This window comes from Ovis canadensis, chromosome 4 (genome assembly GCF_042477335.2).
Source record: "Ovis canadensis isolate MfBH-ARS-UI-01 breed Bighorn chromosome 4, ARS-UI_OviCan_v2, whole genome shotgun sequence".
NCBI lineage: Eukaryota > Metazoa > Chordata > Mammalia > Artiodactyla > Bovidae > Ovis > Ovis canadensis.
This window is the reverse complement of record NC_091248.1, coordinates 134,665,835-134,681,438: the sequence shown is the minus strand read 5'-3', so window position 1 is coordinate 134,681,438 and position 15,604 is coordinate 134,665,835. Positions and strand designations below refer to the sequence as shown.

Below are 15,604 nucleotides of genomic sequence, written 5' to 3'. Positions count from 1 at the left end.
CCCGATGCTCCCTCCACAACAGGGCCCTAGTCCTTTAGGTCCCAGCCGCCTCTGCTGCCCTCCAGAGCTCTGAAGACAACTTTTTAAATCATAGTTGACATGGGAGGGAGGTCAGATAAGTTTCTCTTTGGAGCCACAGGTGGAAGTCTGCTTAGAATATATTTTTTAATATCCTTCAAATTTGTAAACTCTACTTCAACTTAAGGAGTTAATGTTTTAATGATCTTGGAAGTGCATTTGTGTGGAACAGCTTGTCTCCAAACAATTAAAAGTCAGAGTTAAATCAAATATCTAATTAAGTCTTCTCCAAAGCAGAATTTAAGTGCTGTAAAATAATTATAAACAAAATGTTCTTAACATGCTTTAGAGAAGCAAATATCACATAAAGTTAAGTTCAAAGACAGGTCCTTTGAGGTGGGTCTTGCAGGAAGTTTGCTGCAGAGACACATGGTGTTCACATCTGTGAAGTGGGGCGTGCTTCTGCAGGCTCAGATGCATCGTGGCTGTGCTATATACATTTCTCCCAAAACCCTCTTTCTAGGACTCTGCTGTAAGGCGTGAAGTCAGAAATAAAGGGCAATATCGACAAAAATGTGTACCGTAGCGCAAAGCAGACGCCATCTCAAATACACAAGGAATGCTTAAATTGGTCAGCTCGGTTCAGCTGCTCAGTCGTGTCCGACTCTTTGCAACCCCATGGACTGCAGCACGCCAGGCCTCCCTGTCCATCACCAACTCCCGGAGTCCACACAAACTCATGTCTATTGAGTCGGTGATGCCATCCAGCCATCTCATCCTCTGTGGTCCCCTTCTCCTCCAGCCTTCAACCTTTCCCAGCATCAGGGTCTTTTCTGAGTCAGTTCTTTGCATCAGGTGGCCAAAGGACTGGAGTATCAGCTTCAGCATCAGTCCTTCCAATGAACACCCAGGACTGATTTCCTTTAGGATGCACTGGTTGGATCTCCTGGCTGTCCAAGGGACTCTCAAGAATCTTCTCCAACAAGGTGAAAAGACAGCCTTCTGAATGGGAGAAAATAATAGCAAATGAAGCAACTGACAAACAACTAATCTCAAAAATATACAAGCAACTTCTGCAGCTCAACTCCAGAAAAATAAACGACCCTATCAAAAAATGGGCCAAAGAACTAAATAGACATTTCTCCAAAGAAGACATACGGATGGCTAACAAACACATGAAAAGATGCTCAACATCACTCATTATTAGAGAAATGCAAATCAAAACCACAATGAGGTACCACTTCACACCAGTCAGAATGGCTGCGATCCAAAAATCTGCAAGCAATAAATGCTGGAGAGGGTGTGGAGAAAAGGGAACCCTCCTACACTGTTGGTGGGAATGCAAACTAGTACAGCCACTATGGAGAACAGTGTGGAGATTCCTTAAAAAATTGCAAATAGAACTCCCTTATGACCCAGCAATCCCACTTCTGGGCATACACACGGAGGAAACCAGAACTGAAAGAGACACATGTACCCCAATGTTCATCGCAGCACTGTTTATAATAGCCAGGACATGGAAACAACCTAGATGTCCATCAGCAGATGAATGGATAAGAAAGCTGTGGTACATATACACAATGGAGTATTACTCAGCCGTTAAAAAGAATTCATTTGAATCAGTTCTGATGAGATGGATGAAACTGGAGCCGATTATACAGAGTGAAGTAAGCCAGAAAGAAAAACACCAATACAGTATACTAACACATATATATGGAATTTAGGAAGATGGCAATGATGACCCTGTATGCAAGACAGGGAAAGAGACACAGATGTGTATAACGGACTTTTGGACTCAGAGGGAGAGGGAGAGGGTGGGATGATTTGGGAGAATGACATTCTAACATGTATACTATCATGTGAATTGAATCGCCAGTCTATGTCTGACGCAGGATGCAGCATGCTTGGGGCTGGTGCATGGGGATGACCCAGAGAGATGTTATGGGGAGGGAGGTGGGAGGGGGGTTCATGTTTGGGAATGCATGTAAGAATTAAAGATTTTAAAATTTAAAAAATAAAAAACTAAAAAAAAAAAAAAAAGAATCTTCTCCAACATTGTTCACTTCCATGAAAAAGAAGCTTTACGATTAAAGCCACACAGGCATCTGTCGAAGTGTTTAACTCTCCATCTCCTCCCTCTTCCCATGACCCCCATTCCCCCCGTCCTCATCCTCCCTCCCCGTTGCCTTCCTCGCCCCCCCGCCCTCCCCCACGCCCCCCCCGCCCTCCCCCACGCCCCCCCCGCCCTCCTCCCTGCCCACCCCCCACTCCACCTCCCCGCCCCGCCCCCCGCCTCCGCTCTGCAGGAAGCTGCACTGCACCCGGAACTACATCCACCTGAACCTCTTCCTGTCTTTCATCCTGCGGGCCGTCTCGGTGCTGGTCAAGGATGACGTGCTGTACTCCAGCTCCGGGACGCTGCACTGCCCGGACCTGCCGTCCTCCTGGGTAAGGCTGTACCGGGCGGGCCCTCTAGGCAGCCTTGTTTACTCCCGCCCTGCCTCCGACCTCCGTCTGGGATGAGGTACAGAGCCGGCTTCACCGAGGCCCCGATCGGGGGCCGGGGGGTGGTCCAGCCTGCGCTCAGAGCATCTCAGAGCAGCGGGTGCCGCGGGCGAGGGGCACAGGCGCTGCCCACTGGGAGGTCATGGCCCGAGTGCTGACGCAGGCAAGACCAGACTTGCTCGAGGGCACCGCCGGGAGACCAGCAGCAGCTGGGGGCTGGAAGAAGGGGACACGCGTGGGCACGCGTGTTGCCGTTTTCTCCCCCATGCCCGGGATTCCGAGCGGTGGATGCTTCCAGCTGGCAGGACGGGTACCACCTGGGGGAGCGTGGCCCTGGCACCTGTCCCGGACGCAGTGCGGTGAACGGGCTGCGCAGGGATCACCCGGACTGGTAGTTTGTGCGGCACAGGTGGGGCACGCGGTGGACTTAGTGGGGCTTTAGAAGGAAGCTCAGTTTGGTGCGTTCACTGAGCGTGCCGCGGTCCAGTGTTTCTCTCCTCCGGGGTTCTTCATGTCACGGGGTCAGATCCGCTCTTCCACGCGGAGCCAGACCCGGCTCTCCACCGGCATCCGGCATGGATGGACCCATTTGCTACCACCGTTCCTCTGGCCTGAAGAGGTCTGAGTCAGGGTCTTTCTAAAACGGTGAAGCCTTTACCACACTGTAGAGTAGCTGCTTCCCGGCCCGCAGGTTAATATACCCCTGGGGACAGCCCCTCCGCGAGGCGTGTGGACTGAGCGCAACAGTAAAATCAGCAGCGCAGCGCTCCAGCCGGACTTCCCAGCCCAGGCGGGAGGGGCCCCCCGGGCTCTTGTCCCAGGATGGAGTCTCTGCACAGGTGGGGGTCCCTCAGAGGCCAGGACCAGGGAGACCCGGTTCTCCTCCCGCTGAGGCATCTTCCCCTGCTTCCCTGCCTTACTCAGAGCTCTGCTCCAAGGAGCCCTCCTTACTTAGCGCCTCCTTCATTAACGGATGTAGTGACGCTGATGGACCCGCGGACACCAGGCCCTTGACCTGAGCAGTGTGCTGGCCTGCTGTGCAGACAGAGGGCCTGGCTGGCTCCAGGCTGAGGGGGGTGGAGGTGGAGGGATGGGGACTTGAATGTCCTTGCCCCGAGTCCCACCTGCCTGGGGCATCCGGGGCAAACTCAGGTTTGAAACATCTGAACAGGGGTACTCCCAGAGAGGAGGGCAGGAGGTTGAGCTGGGGGCCTGACTTTGCCAAGGGTCCTGGGCTCCAGGGGCAGAGGGGGGCAGAGGGGGGAGAGGGAACAGGAGGAAGGGAAGTGAGCAGAGCCTGTCAACACACACAGGTGCACATGTGCGTGCAGACATGCAGCCGTGTGTGCTCACACATGTGCATGCAGACACAGCTGTGTGCTCACATATGTGCATGCAGACACGCAGCCGTGTGCTCACACATGTGCATGCAGATACAGCCGTGTGTGCTCACACATGTGCATGCAGACACACAGCCGTATGTGCTCACACATGTGCATGCAGACACGCAGCCGTGTGTGCTCACATATGTGCATGCAGACACGCAGCCGTGTGTGCTCACACATGTGCATGCAGACACGCAGCCGTGCGTGCGCACACATGTGCATGCAGACACAGCAGTGTGTGCTCACATGCGCATGCAGACACGCAGCCATGTGTGCTCACATATGTGCATGCAGACACGCAGCCGTGTGTGCTCACACGTGTGCATGCAGACACAGCCGTGTGTGCTCACACGTGTGCATGCAGACACAGCCGTGTGTGCTCACACGTGTGCATGCAGACACACAGCCGTGTGCTCACATATGTGCATGCAGACACGCAGCCGTGTGCTCATATGTGCATGCAGATACAGCAGTGTGTGCTCACATATGTGCATGCAGACACACAGCCGTGTGTGCTCACATGTGCATGCAGACACACAGCCGTGTGCTTACATATGTGCATGCAGACATGCAGCAGTGTGTGCTCACACGCAGGCACACACACACTCTTCACAGTCTGTCCCATCAAAAAAGTTTGGCTCCAAGCCTGGAAGGACAGCTCTGAAGACAGGGGCTTTGAGTGGTGCTGGGGGAGCCCACGTCCTCAAGTGTGGGGCAGCTGGCACACAAGATGCCGGAAACCACAGAAACAGCCGTGGCCGTGGCCCTCACCTCTGCTGCTCGCTGAGCAGTGAGGGCTCCGGGCTTCAGGCCCACAGAGGTGACAAAGCCTCCTTCCCCAGCCCTGCAGCCATCACTCCCACACGTTTAAGTAAGATCTCCTGTTTGCTGGCTCTTAGCACCTGCGGACTCTGTAAGTCTCCCCAGGACCGTAGGGAATTGTGTCCCCATAGGGCCCGAGAGGCAAGCGTTTCCAAGTTTGGCCCTGGATTGTGCTTTTGACAGTCATGGAAATGGGAGCAGTTTTCTCATCATTTGCAAGGGGTTGGCCCTCAAAGAAGCCAGCTTTATTGGCTCATAAAGTGGACCTAGAGACAGAACCCGGCTTGCATCCTTACCAAGGCCAGCCCCCACACACACACAGGGGCCTCCTTGTCTGCACTCCTTGGTTTGGGTTTCATCTAAACTGTGGAAACTGCACTGCAGTCTGGAGAAAAGAAGCGACCCAAGGGCCACCTGAAGCTGACCTTCAGCAGGACCTCCTGCAGACCCTGGGGCTCAGTGCCCTGTACGCCTGGCTGCCGTGGGTGGTAGAGGCTCCCAGAAGGCACAGGACTGGCCAGGGCCCCGCTGGGAACCAAGCAGGGTGCAGTCCTGGCCGCTGGCCTCTCGGCCTTCCCACGACCGAAGGTCGGCAGACAGGCCCTCACCCCAGAGCCTCTGCCCTTGGAGTGTGTTGATGGCGTATGAGCTGCAGGGACGAAGTGCAGACATGGCATTTTAAACCTTTTACCAAGAAGACGGAACTGGAATCATCTTAAACACACTTTGTCTTCTTTCCTCCTTCAACAGTTCGTCTTGGAAACTTTCTGAGTCTACCAGGGTCCCGGGGTCTCCTTTGAATCTGGAAGGTGTGATGTAGTCTGTGTGACCATCCCACCAGTAACAGACACACCTTGGTTTCTATTTCTGCCACCACTCGGTCAGGGGGGGCTGGCGAGAGACTGGAGGCGGTGAAGGGCACATGTATTTCAGCTGTAACAAGCAGAGCTGGGCGCCGTGGGCGCCGCGTGTGCAGGGTGCTCCGGCCCCGGCCCCAGGGCTCGCCGTGGGCTCCCTCTCCCCGACCCCCAGACCCGCCTCTGCCACTGTTCCAGCAGGGGGCGCCGGTCCCAGGGCCTCATCGTTGGGTTTTACGTGCCTCTTCCCACTCACCCAGCCCAGCCCTGGCCTCCTCCACGTGCCGCATCCCCGCCCCACACCCGGCACTGGTGAACCTTAACCGCCTTGGAAAGAACAGAGCAGGAGAAAGCTAGTGCCAGGCAACGGAGCGAGGGTCCTGGCGACGTGGAGCCGCTCCAGGTCAGAGCTCCTCGCAGCCGGCGCCCGCCTGGAAGGCTGCCGCGCGTTTCTTGCCTGCCCACCAGGTGCACGCGTGTGGGTCTGTCCACACATCATCGGTGTGTCCAGTGCATCTGTCCACGAGTATGTATTTGGGCAGCAGGCTGTAAAGATACAGGACAATAGAAATACAAGTGCAGGGGGGTTGTTTTCAGTGCGTTTATATAAGCTTAGTGATCTAAAGCCTAAATTTCCCCTTTCTAAACACCTGAGGAAATACATTGTTTGGTGGGTTTCTCTTGTTTTTCACTTTATTCTCGTCTGTTGTTAAGAGTACACAGTGAGGAGGGAGAGAGGAGGGAAGTGGGAGTGAGCGGAGGGTTAGTGGAGACGAGGCGGCCGGGCCCCACGCGGTCGCTCAGGGGGAGCGTCCCCTCGGGCGTGGGGTGCGTCTGCCCTGCCGTGCCGCCCTCTGCAGGCTGCGGGCCTCGCCGCACAAGCACGCGCTCACGCTCGCGCCTCCGGGAGGCACCTCCGCGCGCCTCGCACAGCAGGGACCCGGAGCGGCGGCGTGGGCCTCCGAGAGGCACCTCCGCACGCCTCGCGCAGCAGGGACCCGGAGCGGCGGCGTGGGCCTCCAAGAGGCGCCTCGCGCAGCAGGGACCCGGGGCGGCGGCGTGGGCCTCCGAGAGGCACCTCCGTGCGCCTCGCGCAGCAGGGACCCGGAGCGGGGGCCGTGGGCCTCCGGGAGGCGCCTCGCGCAGCAGGGACCCGGGGCGGCGGCCTTGGCGTGCGCGCTCACGCGGCCCCTCCCCGTGCAGGTGGGCTGCAAGCTGAGCCTGGTGTTCTTCCAGTACTGCATCATGGCCAACTTCTACTGGCTGCTGGTGGAGGGGCTCTACCTCCACACCCTGCTCGTGGTCATCTTCGCCCCCGGCCGGCGCTTCCGGCCCTACCTCCTGATCGGATGGGGTAAGGACTCGCCCTGCCTGCTAGGGGCTCCCTCGGACCTGCCCGCAAAGACGCTCTCCGCTCAGAAAAACCCTGGGCTGCCCCTGGAGGAAGAGAGTCAACACCTTAATGTTTCCGAAGCCAGAAAGTGAAAGGGAAAGTCGCTCAGTTGTATCCAACTCAGTGCAACCCCATGGACTACACAGTCCATGGAATTCTAAGCATTCTTACTGGAGTGGGTAGCCTTTCCCTTCTCCAGGGGATCTTCCAGACCCAGGGATGGAACCCAGGTCTCGCCCATTGCAGGCGGATTCTTTCCCAGCTGAGCCACCTGGGAAGCCCTGGAGCCTGGTTTAAAACCATTGTGACTCTCATTCCTCGGGTGAACCCCAACCAGGGTGGGGCGGGGGGGAGGATCAGAAAGAAGGGGCCTGGGAGAAGAAGCAGGGAGGCCGTCCCCAGTGAGGTCCCCCTAACGTGCTCACCAGCGGGGCTCTGCCCAAGCTGAAATCAGAAAGGGGTGAAGCTGCGGGCCCCCACCTTCACAATGAGGGGTGCCCCTTCAGGTCTCTGCCAAGTCGGGACACAGCCTCTCCAGCACGTTGGTACTAACATCCAGAAACACATGCGTTTCAGGCCTGTGAAGCCTTCAGACACGTATTTAATTATCTTTGCTGCTTAGTAAGGTGTGAGGGTAAGCCTGTATTTATGAAGCCGCCGCCACCGCCGCGAAGTCACTTCAGTCGTGTCTGACTCTGTGCAACCCCATAGACGGCAGCCCACCAGGCTCCTCTGTCCATGGGATTTTCCAGGCAAGAGTACTGGAGTGGGGTGCCATTGCCTTCTCTGTATTTATGAAGAGTTTCCATTAATCTGTCCATCAGAAAGCCCTTGTCCCCGCTGGTGGGGGGCTCACAAAGGCTCCCGTGTGCGTCCCCATCGGGCTGGTCCAGGTGGCCAGCGCTGGGCCGGGGTGACCGGGTGTCTCTCTGCAGGCATCCCCACCGTCTGCACGGGTGCATGGACTGTGGCCCGGCTCTTGCTGGAGGACACGGGGTGAGTGCTGTGCCTGTGGCTGAGGGGGGGGGCGCCGCTGACAGAGGGCCTGGCGAGCCGGAGGGCAGCTTTGTGTCTGGGCAGAAGGCAGCCTCTGGACGTTCAGGGGGGACTCGGGGCGGGGAGCTCGGAGAGGGGCCACAGCGCAGGTGGAGCTGAATGGGGGCTGGCCACAGAGCAGGGCTGGCGTCCGCCAGGCAGAGACAGAGCCCTGTCTTAGGGAGACTGGTGTGGCCCGGAGCCCAGCGGGAGCCCAGCGGGAGGGCATCCGGGCTCAGCCCTCTGAGGGCCTGCGGCTGGGCCAGGCCCGGACACTTCTGCTGTGTGCGTGGTGGGGCAGGCCGCGCCCGGTCTGAGGCACCCCAGCTCCCGCCGTGGAGCCCAGCAGCTGCTGTGCCTCGTGTGAGCCCGGGTCCACCAGCCGCCCCTGCCAGCCGTCCCCCGCCAGCAGCAAACACCCCAAGCATGGCGCTCACACAGCTCCAGTTTATCGGTGTGCCTCTGTCCCTGCCTCTTGGGTCAGCTCTCCAGCTCAGTCTCGCTCACTCACCTGCCGTGGGCACCTACCGGCAGGGGAGGCCGGGGCTGCGGGTCTAGACAGGCCACACTGAGTTACACGGGCTCCACACCCTCCTGTCGGAACCAGCCAGGCTCCAGGACGAGGGTGGGTCTGCTCTGCTGGGAGGGGTGTGGGTCAACAGGGACTCGGGGGGCGTTGTGCAAGCCTCCTGTGCCAGCTTCCTCTCGGAGACAGGGCCTGGCGGTCAGGAGGGGCCACCTGACCAACCTGTGAGTCGGGCTCGTCGTGGTCGGGGCCGGCTTGTTTGGCAAGCCCGGCATAAGGGGTGCGGCCACGGGCACGTGTAATCCTCCTGTGCTTGGTTTGTAGATGGAGTCTGTGATAATGTGATTTTCCTTCTCTTTCTTCAATAGTTGCTGGGATACCAATGACCACAGTGTTCCTTGGTGGGTTATACGAACACCAATTTTAATTTCTATTATAGTAAGTGACTTCTGTGTGGAAACCTGAGTTACCACCAGGTTGCACTTGGGCAGAGAGCCCTGTGGTGAATACAGACGGCCCCATTCCACTCGGCCTCTCTAGACAAGAGTCCCAGGCTGAGCTCTTCCACGGGGGCTCTGCCCACCGTCAGGAGGAAGGGGAGGGCGAGAGGGAGACATGCCTTCGGGGGGGGGGGGGTCACGGTCAGCTCCCCCAGGTGTGCAGCCTTGGATCTGAACTGGATTTCCATCTGTGGATTGCACGTCTTAATGTTCTCAACTTAACTGCCACAGCCTGGGGTCAACACATAGGTGACGCCACAGACAGACTGCCCTGCTCTAACTTGGGGGGTGGGCAAGGGTAGCAGACCCCAGGTGGGCAGGGCACCGGCACTCCTGAGCCAGCGGGGCCCGGAGCCCCATTTTGGGCGGGGCTGAGCTGCAGACATCCAGGCCTCGCCGCCTCCCTTGCAGGGGGACTTCACACCCTGAAATGTCATCTCTTTTTGTGCAGGTCAATTTCATCCTTTTTGTTAGTATTATACGAATTTTACTGCAGAAGTTGACGTCCCCAGACGTCGGCGGCAACGATCAGTCACAGTACAAGTGAGTATGTGTTTAGAGCCAGCTTGGAACCACCCTCACCAGCCTCACGTAGCCTGATAACTTGGAGTATCTGTGTGGAGAGCAGAGAAACGGGGGCTCGGGGACCCACACATGACCCCACGTCTTCTCCTTTAGTCACAGGAGTGTGCCCTTGGCCAATTTACAGGGACCCCCGGACATGGAGTGACTTGCCCAAGGGCTAGCATCGCCATGGCCGAGTCCTTCCCTTGCCCCCAGTGTGGACACCCTCTAGGGAGCTGGGTGCTGGAGTGCCTGGCCTTTCCTCCGTGGCCACGCTTGCTCACATTTCATATTTGGTTCTGTCCTCCCCGTGGGGCCGCAGGGTCCAGGCAGCGCCTCGTGCGGGCCTTGTGCTTGATAACGACTGTTTGGTGTTTGTTGCTTGAATGGTAACAGGAAGGTGGATATCATCTCCCTCGTGAGAAAGAGAGCAGAGTTTAAGTAATCACCCACCCTCATCCAGCTAATTAACAAGGACTGAGAACTCTGTAAAGGAACTGGAAGACTCTGTAAATGTCTATCAGGAATTTATAAAGAACAAATAAAGTCTGCAACTCGAGTGTAAACTAAAACTCAGTTCAGTGTGGAGGGGCTGGTGCAGCTGGTCCAGCCTTGGGTTCAGGCAAACGGGGGCGGGAATTGCAGACCCCGAAAATGTGTGGCCCCAGGGGGCTACCCGCCCACCCCAGGAGGGTGGGCCCCCTCAGCTGCGTCCGCCCCTTCCCTCCTTGGGACGCAGGGTGGCCTGGGGGGACATTCAGGTGGCCTCCCCCGAGGCGGGCGGCCCAGTGCTGGTTCCGTACCAGCTGGAGGCCCAGACGAGGCGACCACCCTGCACCCCGCCTGCCTCCTCACCTTGGAGTGGAGATGCTGGCAGGAAGACAGCCACCATTATTTGGGCGCTCCAAAGTCACTGCAGACGGCGACTGCAGCCATGAAATTAAAAGATGCTTACGCCTTGAAGAAAAGTTATGACCAACCTAGATAGCATATTGAAAAGCAGAGACATTACTTGCCGACTAAGGTCCGTCTAGTCAAGGCTATGGTTTTTCCAGTGGTCATGTATGGATGTGAGAGCTGGACTGTGAAGGAGGTTGAGCGCTGAAGAATTGATGCTTTTGAACTGTGGTGTTGGAGAAGACGCTTGAGAGTCCCTTGGACTGCAAGGAGATCCAACCCGTCCATTCTGAAGGAGATCAGCCCTGGGATTTCTTTGGAAAGAATGATGCTAAAGCTGAAGCTCCAGTACTTTGGGCACCTCATGCGAAGAGTTGACTCATTGGAAAAGACTCTGATGCTGGGAGGGATTGAGGGCAGGAGGAGAAGGGGACGACTGAGGATGAGATGGCTGGATGGCATTACTGACTCGGTGGACGTGAGTCTGAGTGAACTCTGGGAGTTGATGATGGACAGGGAGGCCTGGCGTGCTGCGATTCATGGGATCGCAAAGAGTCAGATATGACTGATCAACTGAACTGAACTGAACTGAAGGCTGTGAGCGCTGATAGAGGGAATCTTCAGAAGACACTTAGTGCCCGGCCCCAGCAGGTGCTGTGACGGGGGGTGTAAGCACGCACACGTGACCGGGCCCCGGGCTGCGGCAGGCTCTGCCCGGCCCTCGGTGGGCTCAGGCCACAGGGGAGCAGCCTTCCTCCGGCACTGTCACTGCCCGGGCTGCTCCCAGACCAGCTGCAGCCCCGGCCACCCCTCGACGGCACTCCCGGGTTCTGCAGGTCTCGCTCACTGCCCCCTTGACCTTTCCTCTGGGCTCTGGGGAGCGATCGTAAGTGGATCGTAGAGAGCGATGCTTTTGTTTTGGAAACAAAATTGCGCGCGGATAACAGAATCCACTCTTTTCCCAGAGCAACAAAAGCAGAGCTGCCCGTGGTGCCCGCCTGCTGTATTTTGGCGTGTTTCCGTCTCCACCTCATAACAGAAGAGACAGATCCCAGGCACGGGGCCCCAGGGGTCCCGCCTCTAGGCCCCCTTTCTAGAGACCAGCAGAGTGTCAGCCACAGGAGTCCAGGCAGACCCCTCGGACATCTGCCTAACGGGCTGCTCCCTGCAAAGCCCCAGCCTCACTCGCCAGGCAGACGCCGGCCACGGTGCTGAAGGCCGTGAGGCCACCACGTGCTGTGGTCAGACAGTCAGGCCTGCACATGCCAGGAGGGGCTCCTGAGGCCTCCTGGCCCAGCGAGGCCCTGGTCACACGCACAGCTGGGGCAGAGCTCAGGCAGATCACCCAATGCGAGGAAACCAATGTGAACTCTGCAGGTGTCTCAAAATACGTAAACAAAGGGGTGACTTCTTTCTGAGTATTCGGTTCAGTTCAGTTCAGTTGCTTAGTTTGTCTGACTGTTTGTGACCCCATGGACTGCAGCACGCCAGGCTGCCTGTCCTTCACTGTCTCCTAGAGTTTTCTCAAACTCATGTCCATTGAGTCAGTGATGCCATCCAACCATCTAATCCTCTGTCGTCCCCTTCTCCTCCCGCTTTCGATCTCCCCCGGCATCAGGGTCTTCCCAAGCACTGGCGCCAACCCAGCAGAGCAGGTGGAGAGGAGCCGGAGGCGCCCCTCCCTTGGTTCCCTCCACGTTGCCAGGGTGAGGCTGGTCATCGGGACGGTGGGGTCACGAGGGGGCCCAGCCACTGCCTGCCTGCCCGTCCTCCAGGTGACCCCAGGGCTCCTGACCCTCAGGCCGTGTTGGGGTCGCTGCATCAGATACAGCCACGAGGACTCCCCCGGGAAGAGGCCAGGTCACCTGCAGAGACCTGATGTAACTGGGTGGGGGGCAGCTTGGATTCCAAGTCTGAAGAGCCCCCCGATGACTCTCGTGTGCAGCTGTGAGAGTCCCTGGCTCACGGCAGGTTCTCCAAGGGGGTTCCGCTGAGCAGCTGCAGCGCCTCTGTGCACCTGAAGCAGCTTCTCGGGCTGAGGCCCAGACGCTGAGTCAGAGGCAGCCCGCTGCCCCTGGTGCAGGGGCCGGCGCAGGGGCCTGGGAAATGCTGACTTAGCGGAGATGACCTGTACCTGGCTGGGGCGTGGGACAGGCTTGGGGGCAGGTAGGACTGAGTTCAGCTGTCTTGCTTTCAACACCACTGTAGTGAGAAGAAAGTGTGCTCTTTGGTTAGGAGGGTAAGAGCTCCCCAGCAGGGAAGTGAGATCGGATCCAAGCTCTCCCACTCCTCAGGTGTCTGGGCCCTCCAGCAGGGTCGCCTGCAGGACCTGTCCACGGCCGTCAGGGGGACACAGTCTCGCTTGTGCCCAGGGGCAGCCTTGCAGCACCTGCTCTTTGGATCTGAAACTAAAACTCGCCCCATCCTCCGGATGCTGGGGACGCTCTCCCCATCTCCGCTGCTAAACGAGGGACACACAGGGCTGTCTCACCTGCTCAGACCAGTGCCGCCCTTTCCAACTGGCCAAGATTCCCGAGAGGGCTTTGCCGCTCTGCAGGGCAGAGTGGTGCTCACCCCTGTGTTTTCACGCCCTCCCAGACGGGCGGAGGTGTGGCTGGGTAGGGAGGCCCTCAGTTGGCCAGAGCTGACCGCTGTCTCCGCTGCAGGAGGCTGGCCAAGTCCACGCTGCTGCTCATCCCGTTGTTTGGAGTCCACTACATGGTGTTTGCTGGCTTTCCCATCGGCATCTCCTCCAAATACCAGATTCTGTTCGAGCTGTGCCTCGGATCCTTTCAGGTGCGGCTGGGGGGGCCGCGTGTCCCAGGCGGGGGAGGGGCGGGGGGCAGGGCCGGGGCCGCAGCCTCTGACCAGCACCTTCTCCCTTTCAGGGCCTGGTGGTGGCGGTTCTCTACTGCTTCCTCAACAGCGAGGTGAGTCCCGGGGGGGCACAGGCTCCCGGCTTGAGGGGGATTCCTTAAAACACCCCTAAAGGACCTGCTTCCGTGGGGGCTCAGACAGTAAAGAATCCACCTGCAATGAGAGAGACCCGGGTTCGATCCCTGGGTTAGGAAGATCCCCTGGAGGAGGACATGGCAACCCACTCCAGTATTCTTGCCTGGAAAATCCATGGACGGAGGAGCCTGGTGGGCTACAGTCCATGAGGTCACAAAAGAGTTGGACACGACTGACTGACTTCACTTCAAAAGACCTGGATCCGGTCCACCTTCTAGAGGTCACCCTGGTGACCCTGCCGGGGTCACTGCCGCTGCCGGTGCCCACGGCTCTCAGCTCAGCCCACCCATGCGTCTCAGCTGCCTCCGGCTCCGGGTCAGAGCACTCTTCTCTGGCACCCCTTGCGTCCCCATCCTCTCCTGGTTCCCAAGCCCACTTGACCCTGTCCATGGATATCACAGCTTCCACACCCAAAAGTGGGCTGCAGGGGGAGATTTGCTCCGGGGCTGCAGGCCCCCAGCTCCCGCCGCTGAGCCCACGCCACCGTGCCCCTCCCCAGGTGCAGAGCGAGCTGAGACGCACGTGGCGTGGCCTGTGGCCCAGCCGGCCCTCCGCCCGGGACTACCGGCTGCACAGTTCGTCCATCTCCAGGACCGGCTCCGACGGCGCCCTGCAGGGTCCCCGCAGCTCCCGGGCCCCGTCCCTGCTGCAGACGGAGACCTCGGTCATCTAAGGGTGCCTCAGTGGGGGCCCGAACAGACTCGGCGCTGACCCCCCAGAGCCAGGCCTGGCTGACCCCCCGGGGGACTGGGGGACCTCGAAACCACCGGGGACTTAAAGCTCAAGACTGTCAAACTCCAGCAGTCAGACGCTTTCTATTTCACGTTGTTTGGCCATGCAGACAGACCCATTTTCAAAGAGACTAGCAAAGACCACAGTGGTAGAAGCCAGGACTTGGGTCCAGCGACTGTGGAAGAAAGGAGGGGTTTTCTAATCTCAGCGCCAGTTCTCGGGGGGCACAGGCCTGAGCTGGGGCGCTGGCCCTCAGGGACGTGGTTACCCCGTCTCTGCATGATCTGCATCGCTGGTCTCCCACCCCCAGTCACGGGGGCGGCCCACCCCGCTGGCTGCAGGACATGTGGGCCTCCCCCCACTCCGAGGGCTTCCACAGAGCCTCCCGCAAGCTCAGCTGGGCCCCTCGCCTCCGCACCCCCGGGCGCCCGCGGCCCCGCCCTGCTCACACATCCGGGCTCTCGCCTCTCTGCTGCGGCGCTTGGTTCCCCAGCCGCTCTGCGGCATCAGGCCCCGCTTACCAAGGAGACCATGGAGCCTTCATCTTGGGGCATCACAGACCTGAGCGTGGGTGCCTGTCATCAGGGTGGCCGGCGCAGGGCCGGGGGGCAGGGCTGCGCTGAGGAGTGGGCTGGACGGCCGGGGCAAGACTGGGAGGCTTGTCACCCAGCAGAGGCCCCCTGGGGGTGTGCCTGGCCCCCAGTGAGAGGAGCCTGGCCCAAGAGTGTGGGGCAGCCGCGGGGGGCCCGGCAGCAGTGTCCCAGCTCAGACAGTGAGCAAGCGTCTCAGGGCCGCCATCTGGCACGGGTGCCGCATAAGCACCCGGGAGTCTGTTAGCTGCCAGCGCCAAGGCTGCGAGCCTGACTGGTGGTCCAGCCCGAAGGGAGCAGAGGGGAGACTGCCTGTCACTGCCCGTTATCAGGACAGAGGTGACCGAAGTGCCCCACGTGTCACTGCAAAGTGCTGTAAACGTGTGCCTAGAATGCCGCCGTGCGTGGCCACTTGAATAAAGCCCATTTCGTGTCTGTTTGCTGGCTGGCTCTGATAGCATCAACATCTTGAGGACGTTCAGAGGAAGCCTTCCCGCCTGTGAAGAGGAGCTCGGGCAGAGGGTGGGCCGGTGGGGACGGGTGGGCGGCAGCTCAGGCCTCTGGACTCCATGGCTTCCTGGGCACTGGCACCAGTTGGAACTGCTCCTTACGGGCCTGGTCAGTGACGTGTCCATGCAGGGGCTCCCGGCACCCCGGAGGTGGGGAGGGGGCTGCCGCTCCCAACACAAACACCCTCACTCCACGGAACCTGGGAACCTGCTCACCAGGGCAGGGCTGAGCACACACGTGCTCTCGTGTATACGTGTG

At 59.0% G+C, this 15,604-nt stretch overlaps 1 protein-coding gene across 2 annotated transcripts in view; it reads left to right on the top strand.

Annotated features, from left to right (window-relative positions):
* Window positions 1-15,273, top strand: part of VIPR2 (vasoactive intestinal peptide receptor 2) — a 68,967-nt gene extending 53,694 nt beyond the window's left edge. For both annotated transcript variants that reach the window (XM_069587280.1, XM_069587281.1), the window contains 8 exons: window positions 2,325-2,466; window positions 6,791-6,941; window positions 7,916-7,976; window positions 8,910-8,979; window positions 9,493-9,584; window positions 13,169-13,298; window positions 13,391-13,432; window positions 14,014-15,273. In XM_069587280.1, coding sequence (XP_069443381.1) covers window positions 2,325-2,466; window positions 6,791-6,941; window positions 7,916-7,976; window positions 8,910-8,979; window positions 9,493-9,584; window positions 13,169-13,298; window positions 13,391-13,432; window positions 14,014-14,187 — 862 coding nt within the window. In that variant the 3' untranslated portion in view covers window positions 14,188-15,273. The remainder of the gene's footprint in view (window positions 1-2,324; window positions 2,467-6,790; window positions 6,942-7,915; window positions 7,977-8,909; window positions 8,980-9,492; window positions 9,585-13,168; window positions 13,299-13,390; window positions 13,433-14,013) is intronic.
* Window positions 15,274-15,604: the final 331 nt, after the last annotated feature.